General features: G+C 43.2%; 1 protein-coding gene and 1 long non-coding RNA gene across 3 annotated transcripts in view; one reads left to right on the top strand and one right to left on the bottom strand.

Annotated features, from left to right (window-relative positions):
- The window catches only part of LOC147337849 (uncharacterized), a 48606-nt gene that overhangs the window by 8560 nt on the left and 29242 nt on the right, over window positions 1–10804 (top strand). The window lies entirely within an intron of this gene.
- The window catches only part of gabrb2a (gamma-aminobutyric acid type A receptor subunit beta2a), a 33325-nt gene continuing 22914 nt past the window's right edge, over window positions 394–10804 (bottom strand). The window contains exons 6-10 of one of the 2 annotated variants that reach the window (XM_086311806.1): window positions 8697–8834; window positions 8330–8482; window positions 4250–4494; window positions 3640–3780; window positions 394–2463 (exon numbers count right to left, since the gene is read on the bottom strand). In XM_086311806.1, coding sequence (XP_086167932.1) covers window positions 2107–2463; window positions 3640–3780; window positions 4250–4494; window positions 8330–8482; window positions 8697–8834 — 1034 coding nt within the window. In that variant the 3' untranslated portion in view covers window positions 394–2106. The remainder of the gene's footprint in view (window positions 2464–3639; window positions 3781–4249; window positions 4495–8329; window positions 8483–8696; window positions 8835–10804) is intronic. The other variant, XM_086311813.1, reaches the window with a different exon arrangement.

Raw genomic sequence — 10804 nt, 5'->3', positions numbered from 1 at the left:
TTTCTCTTCGTGGCTTCAGCCAGAGGGCCACAGTCGAGTCTGCAGAGTGCCTCCATATCTATGGCTCTCTGCGTTAATGCCCCCCCCGAGGCCCGGGTTAAGCTTAGCCCCGCTCAAACCCCAGCCAAGCCCATCACAGCCAGCCTAGACCACCGCCACAGCCTCTCACTCCAACTCCTCCACTCCATCCATTATGCAGCCAATAGTCCCAGCTGCAGCACTCTCGACTCTCTTTTCACCCCCTACATTTGCTCCTCTCATATGCCTACTCATTCCCCGTGCTGGGCTCAGTTGTTCATTCGCTCATGCAGACACTCAATCAGCCATGCAGCTCAGACAGTCAGTAATCAGGCTCTCATTCATGCAGGACACATAAAACTGCCACCCATGTACTCTGTTGTTGAAGTGATAGACTGAATTGAGTTTTAATTGAATTTAGATACATCTTCATAATTGCTGACAATCATTACACAAGATATTTACAGTCATTATGAAATATTACAATTGGAATTTACAGAAACTTTGTACAAAATATGCCTGACTTCAATGCCTGGATAGTGGGGTCCTTGTTAAGCCATTTCCGGAGAGCAAAACATTGACCCAAAAGTCACTGGTGTCTGGAAGTGCTTTAGTTTCAGCAAGTAGATGCTTTTAAGAGTCCATTAAAAAGAAAAAAAGAGAGAAAATCCCAAAAGGTACAGAGTCAGCAAAGTTGTGAATTGTGTTTTCTTTTTCTTTCTTTTTTTTTATCCTCAGTTAAATTGCTCTTTTCTTTTTTCGTTATCTTTTTATTTTCTCGACTGAATGGAACATTTGATCTGTAATTCAACTGCAAAAACAACAACGAAGACCCATTTAAATAGAATAAATCCGTAATATTTACACAATAATGTGAGTACTGGTTTATAAAAATGAATCATCTGTTTTTCTTTAAATATGACTTTATGTTTATCTACATTTTTTTCAAAACAGAAACCTATAAGCACAATGGAACGCATCATACTTCTATCATTCAATTCTACTGATAATGATGGATTGTGGATTGCCATATTTATGCAGCAAGTCTGGTTGCAATGAAACTCAGCTCAAAGTCCCCACAGCAGCCTAGGTTGCGTTGAAGCCGTTTCAAGCCTCTCGAGCTCCTTGCGTGATGGCGGAAAGTTTAGGGAGTCAAGTTAAGTCAAACAAAACAAACGAGAAAAAGAAAAGAAGAAGAAATAAACACGCGTGGTGAAATGGATTCGATTCCATCAGCAAAAGTGAAAACAGAAACTTGGCTGAAGCTTCAGTGTCCACTCTTCTTTCGGCACACAGCAAGCTTTTCCTGTTGAGTGTTGCCACCACGAAAGCCCCACATAGACATCCAGAGAAGAGCACGCCCCCTGCTGTCCACCTGTTCCCATCCAGCGACGCTCAAAACAATCCACCCAGGTGAGTCGTGCTAAGCCAAAGCTGCAAACGTTAGCTGACAGGACAACCTCTACTAGCACAACTAAAAATGCTTTGCACTCCATCATCATCATCATCATCATCATCGTGAGATGCAAATGAAATCAAACATAAGCATGCTTTTAAAGGATGTTTTTGATATACAATAATTATAGGAAAATAGACTATCCAAGGATGACTCCTTTAAAATCATTTATAAAGCTTTCCTGGATGCAGACAGCTCGGCTACGAAGTAAATAGATACTAAACAAAAGAAATCCTTAAAAGTATATGCAAACACAAGCATAAATATTTGATCCACAGAGAGTAAGCTACGAATGACAAATATTAGTGATATATTGAAATTCTGGAACAGGCACCGTTTCTGTCTTTTTAAAACTCTCTCTTCTTTTCTCAAGAGCTTGACAGTCGATTTGAAGGTGTTTCCCAAATCCTAAAAGAGTCACTGCCGACTGAAGTGTTGGGTGCTGCTGCAGTCCGTCTAAAAGTCTTTTGTATCTCCGTATTTTCTCTAAAACGAACCACCTAAAAAAAGTCGGTGCACTGTTCATCTCACATTCTCTCTCTCACACACATCCTCTCTCTCATCTCCTCTTATTTTTTCCCTCCTCCCCTTCTTCCCTCTTTCTTTACATGCCTGCCGCGAGCCGGCTCGGTTTAATGGACGTAGTAAAGCCAGTAGACCACGTTGAAGAAGGAGAAGACAGTGGGGAAGATCATCCTGGACCACTTGTCAATAGAGTTCACGTCAGACAGGTCTGGGATGTTCACCTTGAGCTGGGAAGCCCGTCTCCGTAGGCGCGACTTCTTCTGGGCGTGGCGCTCCAAGGCGCTGTGGCCATAGTTCTGGCGTGCCATGGCTGCCCTGCGGTACTGCAGCGTCGAGCTATCATAGGCCAGCATGGTGTTGCGGGGGTCTCCGGGTGCTCCGAGGCCCCGGGACAGATCCCCGGCGCCGCCCATCTCATTCTTCATCTCCAAGGTGCTGAAGAGGATGTTGTCGTCGGGGGTCATCTGTGTGAAGGTGCAAACAAAACAAAACAAAACAAAACAGGCGCAGCCATGAGAAGTTACTGCCAGGGAGGAAATTTTGGAGCGTTCAGTCTACGTCTAGCAAAATTATAATTGAAGTTGTAATGATAATTATGCAGTTTACTGTGTAAAAACACTGATGGGGTGCTAGAATGGGTAATGCAAATGAGTCAAAAATCGTGTTACTTACAGTGAAGAAAAGATTTTAAGCACTTTAAAAAAAGCTCTAAATAAATCATTGATCATCTGTCGTCATTATCTGAGTGACAATACAACCACAAGACTATGAGATAACACTCCTGGAAAAGCACAACGCACTCCACAAACTTAATTCTCATGGAGAAACCTTCATTGCCATGTCAGAATTTCAACCAGCGTGTGGTTAAAATTCTGTCGATTCACAAGACAAACTGAACAAAAACAGAAAAGAGAAAAGCAAAGGAAAAGGAAAATGTGACAGGAGAAGGTTGAGAGAAACTGTAAAGGACTTTGCAAAGATGGAGGAGAGGCTAAAAGGTTCAGGGCAGGTCAGGAAAGACGTTGTGGGAAGTGAATTCGGATCAACATTTCTTCATCCATAGCCTGACTTCTGAGGAAAAACATCCCAATAATCCAATCCCGTCCTGCTGTAAATGTCAGCCTGATGCATTTTGTTGATTTTTTTTTAGGGGGTTTAAAGCGAAGCCACTTAGTTGGAGCTTTTCATCAAACTGCAAATGATTTCTTTCTCTTATCTGGAGATGCTTTTTTTTTCTCTTTGCTTTTCTTTTCTTTTCAATTGCTTCACTTAGTTTCAAGAGATTAATCAGTCACCTTAGAGATACAGTATTTCGGTCTAGATGATATTATCTTAAGAGGAGCTACTGATGTTTTCATTTCTCTTGTTCTCATTTCCTATTAATTCAGATGTACAGCCCAAGTTAAGATTAAATTAATGCCTGCAGAAATCAAACTGCTAAGCCATGTTTGTCAGGAAAATGCATGAAGAGCAAACCAAGAGAGGGAAAAAAACACAATGGTGGGAGTGATGATCAAGGTTGCCTTAAAAAATCTATAAAAAATCAAAGAAATGCACAAAAAAACTACAGCATTTTCCTCTGATCTGGATTGATTCAGATTGATGACATTGTTAGTTTTGACTTTCAAAACCTCCAGTACCTTATTTCTTTGCTCGCCTAGTCCTAATGCGGCATCGTCCACAAAGATGGGATCCCACATCGAGTCATATGCGTCAATTTCCCTCTGTTTCATTCTGGCATACAGAGCATCATCTCTCTGAACTACATTTCCCACCAGCCACTGCAAGCATACAAAATCAGCACTGTTACTTAGGGGGAAATCGTAGCTTGCCACACTCAGAAGGAAAGGGTGTTTGATTTCTTTTTCCTTATGCTGCCGTTGTTCTTGCTAACTTTAGCAGCTGAATAAAATTTAAAGAGAAGGCTTTGGCACCACAGCCAGTGATTTTTCCGAGGCGCCTTGCCCTTTGGGAGACACAGAAATATGGAGATAAAGTATAAGCCAGTCATTGCTTCTGCATTCACTCTTTCAGATCCTAGCTGAGTAATAAAGTTGATACACAGGGCTAAACCAGTGAGAAATGGAGAGCTAGAGCAGGAGTAAAGAGTGCTGGTAAAGGATATCAAGCATTGATCACAGCATCACATTGACCTTGAAAGGAGAAGAGGTAATTTTCTCGCACAGAAACAAACACGCACATTAACTGACAACACGGATACCTTTGGAGGAGCTCGGCTCGCGCACGTACCTTGTTGGGGTCGGGTCTCAGCTTCTCGTTATTGGCGGTGGCTGCTTTCTCGGCCGCCTTCTTCTGTCGCTGGGGGCCCTGGCCGAAGAAGATGTAGTTGACGAAGGCGTACTCCAGCAGGGCCAGGAAGACAAAGACAAAGCACCCCATCAGGTACATGTCAATAGCCTTCACGTAGGGGATCTTGGGGAGCGTCTCTCGCAAGTGGGTGTTGATGGTGGTCATGGTCAGCACCGTGGTGATCCCTGGACATCAGCAGAGTCACAGTTTCAGAGACAAAAGCCCCGCATGTGATGTTTTGTGTCAGGTGTTAGTGAAGTTTAGTCGCAATATTCAACTGTTATAATGATAATCACTTTTGTGCTTCATCCAGATTTCTGTCTAGAATTTAAAGCTTTAAGAGCTTTAAAATCAAATTTTATTTATTTATTTACGAGTTGCCTTGAGGTGCTTTATACTGTAAGGTAAAGACCATACAATAATACAGAGAAAATCCCAACAGTCAAACTGCCCCCTTTGAGCAAGCACTTGGAAACAGTGGGAAGGAAAAACTCCCTTTTAACAGGAAGAAACCTCCAGTAGCACCAGGCTCAGAGAGGGGCAGCTATCTGCTGCGACTGGTTGGGGGGAGGGAGACAGGACAAAAAACACACTGTAGAGGAGAGCCAGAGATTAATATTAACTAATGATAAAACACAGAGTGGTTTATAAACACATAATGAGTGAGCAAGGCAAGAAACAAAGTGCATCATGGGAAGCCCAAAGCAGCCTAGACCTACTGCAGCGTAACTAAGGGAGGATTTAGAGTCACCTGATCCAGCATGAACTACAGTGGGGCAAAAAAGTATTTAGTCAGCCACCGATTGTGCAAGTTCCCCCACTTAAAATGATGACAGAGGTCAGTAATTTGCACCAGAGGTACACTTCAACTGTGAGAGACAGAATGTGAAAAAAAATTCCATGAATTCACATGGTAGGATTTGTAAAGAATTTATTCGTAAATCAGGGTGGAAAATAAGTATTTGGTCACCTCAAACAAGGAAAATCTCTGGCTCTCACAGACCTGTAACGTCTTCTTTAAGAAGCTTTTCTGTCCCCCACTCGTTACCTGTATGAATGGCACCTGTTTGAACTCATCATCTGTATAAAAGACACCTGTCCACAGCCTCAAACAGTCAGACTCCAAACTCCGCCATGAACAAGACCAAAGAGCTTTCGAAGGACACCAGGAAAAGTATTGTAGACCTGCACCAGACTGGGAAGAGTGAATCTACAATAGGCAAGCAGCTTGGTGTGAAAAAATCAACTGTGGGAGCAATCATCAGAAAATGGAAGACATACAAGACCACTGATAATCTCCCTCGATCTGGGGCTCCACGCAAGATCTCATCCCGTGGGGTCAAAATGATCATGAGAACGGTGAGCAAAGATCCCAGAACCACACGGGGGGACCTGGTGAATGACCTGCAGAGAGCTGGGACCAAAGTAACAAAGGTCACCATCAGTAACGCACTACAACGGCAGGGAATCAAATCCCGCAGTGCCAGACGTGTTCCGCTGCTGAAGCCAGTGCATGTCCAGGCCCGTCTGAAGTTTGCCAGAGAGCACATGGATGATACAGCAGAGGATTGGGAGAATGTCATGTGGTCAGATGAAACCAAAGTAGAACTTTTTGGTATAAACTCAACTCGTCGTGTTTGGAGGAAGAAGAATACTGAGTTGCATCCCAAGAACACCATACCTACTGTGAAGCATGGGGGTGGAAACATCATGCTATGGGGCTGTTTTTCTGCCAAGGGGACAGGACGACTGATCCGTGTTAAGGACAGAATGAATGGGGCCATGTATCGTGAGATTTTGAGCCAAAACCTCCTTCCATCAGTGAGAACTTTGAAGATGAAACGAGGCTGGGTCTTCCAACATGACAATGATCCAAAACACACCGCCCGGGCAACAAAGGAGTGGCTCCGTAAGAAGCATTTGAAAGTCCTGGAGTGGCCTAGCCAGTCTCCAGACCTCAACCCCATAGAAAATCTGTGGCGGGAGTTGAAAGTCCGTGTTGCTCGGCGACAGCCCCAAAACATCACTGCTCTCGAGAAGATCTGCATGGAGGAATGGGCCAAAATACCAGCTACTGTGTGTGCAAACCTGGTAAAGACCTATAGTAAACGTTTGACCTCTGTTATTGCCAACAAAGGTTATGTTACAAAGTATTGAGTTGTATTTTTGTTATTGACCAAATACTTATTTTCCACCCTGATTTACGAATAAATTCTTTACAAATCCTACCATGTGGATTCATGGATTTTTTTTTCACATTCTGTCTCTCACAGTTGAAGTGTACCTCTGGTGCAAATTACTGACCTCTGTCATCATTTTAAGTGGGGGAACTTGCACAATCGGTGGCTGACTAAATACTTTTTTGCCCCACTGTATATGTTTATCAAAAAAGGAAAGTTTTAAGCCTAATCTTAAAAGCAGTGATAGTGTCCGTCTCACAAATCCAAACTGGGAGCTGATTCCACAAAAGAGGGGCCTGAAAGCTGACGGCTTTTCCCCCTTTCTACCTTTTAATACTCTAGAAACCACAAGTAAACTAGCAGTATGAGAGCAAAGTGCTCTATTTGGGTGATACAATACTATCAGGTCTTTAAGATAAGATGAGGCCTGATTATTTAGCACCTTAATACTAATACTACCACGATGAACCCTTTAAATTTGATGTTAGTCATCAGTGTGGTCACATTAGCATGCAGAGCTTAACATGCTGATGTTAGCGTTTGGCCCAAAGCACCGCTCTGCCCAAGTCTATAGGTGAGTCATTCCCTGTGCAGGCTATGGTGCACTATAGCTACTGTCTGCCATTTTATTCCACTGGTTTTAGGCAACAAACTGCACAGTTTTCTGCATCTGATGCCATAACTCTGCATTTTATATAAGCTGCTTACAACTGAGGATCTACTATAGAGGCAGTGCATAATGAATGAACACAGATGTCTTTCTCGCTTCGCTGGAATTTGCCCCAGCATCAAACTAACTGAGCTCAGATGCTCATCTCCAAAGTATACGTGCTCGGGAACATGTGCATTTGCTCTTATGCTGTACAATGTATAGTGTTTAATGAACACAAGCAGTCAAATTTGAGAGAATGTGAGTCCACATGGATTAAAAAAAACACCTGAGACTGCGATAGCTTACATCCCGTCGTGCAACCAATGATGATGGAACAAACTGTAGGCTTTAAAAAAAAAGGGCCACATTGCCACTGTAAACATCTGTTGTTAGTCACAGCACGATTCACCTGCTTTCCTGACATGTACACATTGTGTTTGATACATTAGTCATCTGCCTGCACAATCTGCATTTGGTCAGATTCACACGTATTATAAATAACCCGGCAGCCAGCACTGTCACTGTAGCACGGAGCCTCGTCTCCCCATTGGCTGCACTTGTTCTCTTTTGGTTAGGACGCTGAGAGCAGAGCGGGGAGGGGGGGGGGGGACATCTTTAAATCACGTTACCCTCTAAACGCACCGTCTGGGACTCTGACCTGCCAGCCGTCCCCACTTCCGAAAAAACAAACGGTGTGTGACAAGAAAGAGACGCGCAAAACGCAAAAGCTACCGACGTGCCAGTTTGACATTGGCGTGAGAGCGTGAGCTCCAAAGTGCACGGTGCATTTAAACAAATACAGCTGCGCTCGGGCTCTGATAAGCTGCGATCTCCGGCCAGCGAGAGGCTCCAAAAGACAGACAGGATGAGAGAAAGACAGCACACTTCAAGGTCGAGCTGCAGTGCCTCTCGCTCTGCATGACTCATGCATATAGTCATCTCTGAACAACAGACATTTAGCCAGGCAGCCTATCACACACTGCTATCACTCACTGTGCTTAGAGCTAATGAGGAAAAAAAGTAAACGCTGAGAAAATACAGGGAAAACATCAGGCTCGCCACAGACACAATAATGCAGAAATCCTGAGCATAATAATGTACGTTAAATGGCTCTTTTCATGCTCTGCTATCATTTGGCTCTGGGTTATTTCTGAGGGTCAGCGCTGAGCAGAAGCGAGCCGATCCTACCCAGGGCCACTCTGGCAGCCGATGCATCGTAGTTGATCCAGAAGGAGACCCAGGAGAGGATGGTAATCAGGATGGAAGGCATGTATGTCTGCAGGATGAAGTAACCAATGTTCCTCTTCAATTTAAAGCTGAGGGACAGGCGGGGGTAGGAACCTGAAGGAGGCAAAGGAGCAGAGGAAGTGGGATAGAAATAGAGTTTCCTCAGTGACACCAAATACATTTTCCTTGACGCAAGCGAGCCTGTCGCATACACTCTCTCTCTAATACTGACTGTCGATTTTATGTTAAAAATAAAAGGCCAAAAAATTGTTAACACAGCAGCTTATGCTAATTAAAACCTGCAAAACCCAGTGAAGCTTCTGCGCACCTGTGGAGAAGACGACGTTCTTGGAGATGAGTTTGTAGTCGACGATCGAGAACTGAGGCAGCTCTATCCTGTCCACGCCGGACACTGCGCCGTCTCCACCTCGCCAGTAAAACTCAATATCATCTGTGGTGTATCCATCTGCAGGGGAAAAAAGCCAGGACACTTAGAGAAACATTATCACCATCCATTAATGCTCTATAATATATCACAGCAAAGTGCTGTAATGTTAAAAGTCGTCTGCGGTTTTGTCTGTCTTTGCCCTTAACTATACTTAATGCTTGGCAATATCCACAGCAGCCGTCACCAACTCTGATTACATCTGAGGGGTCATAAGATGATTAGGAACTTTAAATAACAGGAAATTTAACAACATATTTTATGCTTTCTTGGAAAATAGAATGAAGGTGCCATTTTAGGGCTCTAAAAATATGAAATCACTTTTGGTTTAAAGTATTTAAAGTGTTTAAAATTTAAGGAGGTGTTGCAATTTGACTTTAAGAGCCACAAGCCAGAGAAAAGGCCCGCGGCGCTCACTGCAGAAACAAATCTCTATGGTTGTGGTTAGGGTGAGGATCATTAAACTAACACACATTTAAGATCTCCCATTTATCCAGCCACTGCTGCAGAGGCCATCTTTGCATTAGGGGCTTGTCACATTTTAAAATTTTAAGGTTATAAACAGCAGGGAAGATTACAGAAACACCTACAGCCCTCAGAAATCTTTGAGCGGTGCTCTGAGTATTTGCTGGCAAACTTTGTGTAAGCGTAATCTCTATAAACATGCATTTATCCATTTGTCACTCAAAATTAATCATGAGCGTAAGAAGGAGGTGATTGTTGGTGATTTCAAGAACTTGCAGGAAGTAGAAGTCTCTCAGCTCCGTCACCGGGACAAGAAACAGAGGGACGCTCACTAAATATGTGGCTGCCGGTTCACTGCAGGTTTGTTTCCATAACCTGTTTCTATCAACCTGAAACAATTCGTGTAACTGCAAGAAGTTATCTGGTTGACAACGTGTTTATTTTTCAGCACTTTAAAGCAGGAAGCTAATTTCTACATAGCTGCACACATCGTGAATGGAGACAAAGGAACCTATCTGCATATAAAAAATTAATCAACACTCAGCATTTTCAACTCTCTGTGTGTGAAGCATGTATATGTACCAAGAAACATGTTCTCGTCTGAACTTTATCCTGCTACAGTCAACGGAGCGGCGTCGTGTGCTCACCCAGGGAATGGCCGTCTCCCTACTCCAAAGCTCCACTTTGACTGCCGCATGCTCAAAATAGAGGCAGTGACCTATTCAGATGTGATGAATAATTAAAGTCTGAGGCTTTGATTTTTAAAAATTAACACAAAATTCTTTGTTGCTATGGCGCTGACATTGAAGGTGAAGTTAGTCACGTCGGGTTGTTATTGGTCGGACGGGCAGCCGGCTTCACCCACAGGCCTTTTTTTTTTCACAGCAGACATTTTGATTTGTCATAGTTGGAGAAGCTCAGGTGTTACTAATAATATCAGCAATGGCTTCCTTCTGCACGAACCTGCATGCACAATGTCAGGAAACTCAACAGCCACCATTCGGTATATTATTTATACCTGTGCTTTTCCTACTGCGATGTGTCTGCTGTGGAAGAAAGAAACTCTGTCTCTAGGGTGGTTTTAACATCTTGCATCACTGACAGTTAAGGTAATGGCACACAAATACAGATTTTCTTTCTTTCTTCTTCTTTTTTTTTGTTGCTGTTTTTGTTTGAAAGAAAAAAAAAGAAATCCCCCGAAACAGCTGGGTCCTGTAGCTCATGGCCAATATTACTCAAACAGGAGTAAATTCTGCATCTGTTAAGGTTCTGCAACACATTTGGTGCTCTGGTGAGTATTCACAGCAGCAGGATGAAGTACGTGGGATCGACTCAAAACAAACTCACAGTGTGTGATGACAGTAATGAAGAAGGATGTCCATCAGTGCAACACAGAAGCTCTCTGGTGCAGAGGGAGCACCAACTTCTCCGATATTTGTTTAAAATTAGTCTTATTCTTTAATTAAAGCTTTTCTTGCCAGGGCAAACTATGGCACTGAATACTGAATGCATCTGCAGAGCATAAA

The sequence above is a fragment of the Aulonocara sp. 'chitande type north' Nkhata Bay genome, linkage group LG2 (assembly GCF_057382095.1).
Source record: "Aulonocara sp. 'chitande type north' Nkhata Bay isolate Kocher_YH1m ecotype deep benthic linkage group LG2, A_spYH_male_GT1.1, whole genome shotgun sequence".
Taxonomy (NCBI): Eukaryota; Metazoa; Chordata; class Actinopteri; order Cichliformes; family Cichlidae; genus Aulonocara; species Aulonocara sp. 'chitande type north' Nkhata Bay.
Note: the sequence above shows the minus strand (reverse complement) of the source record. Positions and strands in the feature narration are given on the sequence as shown.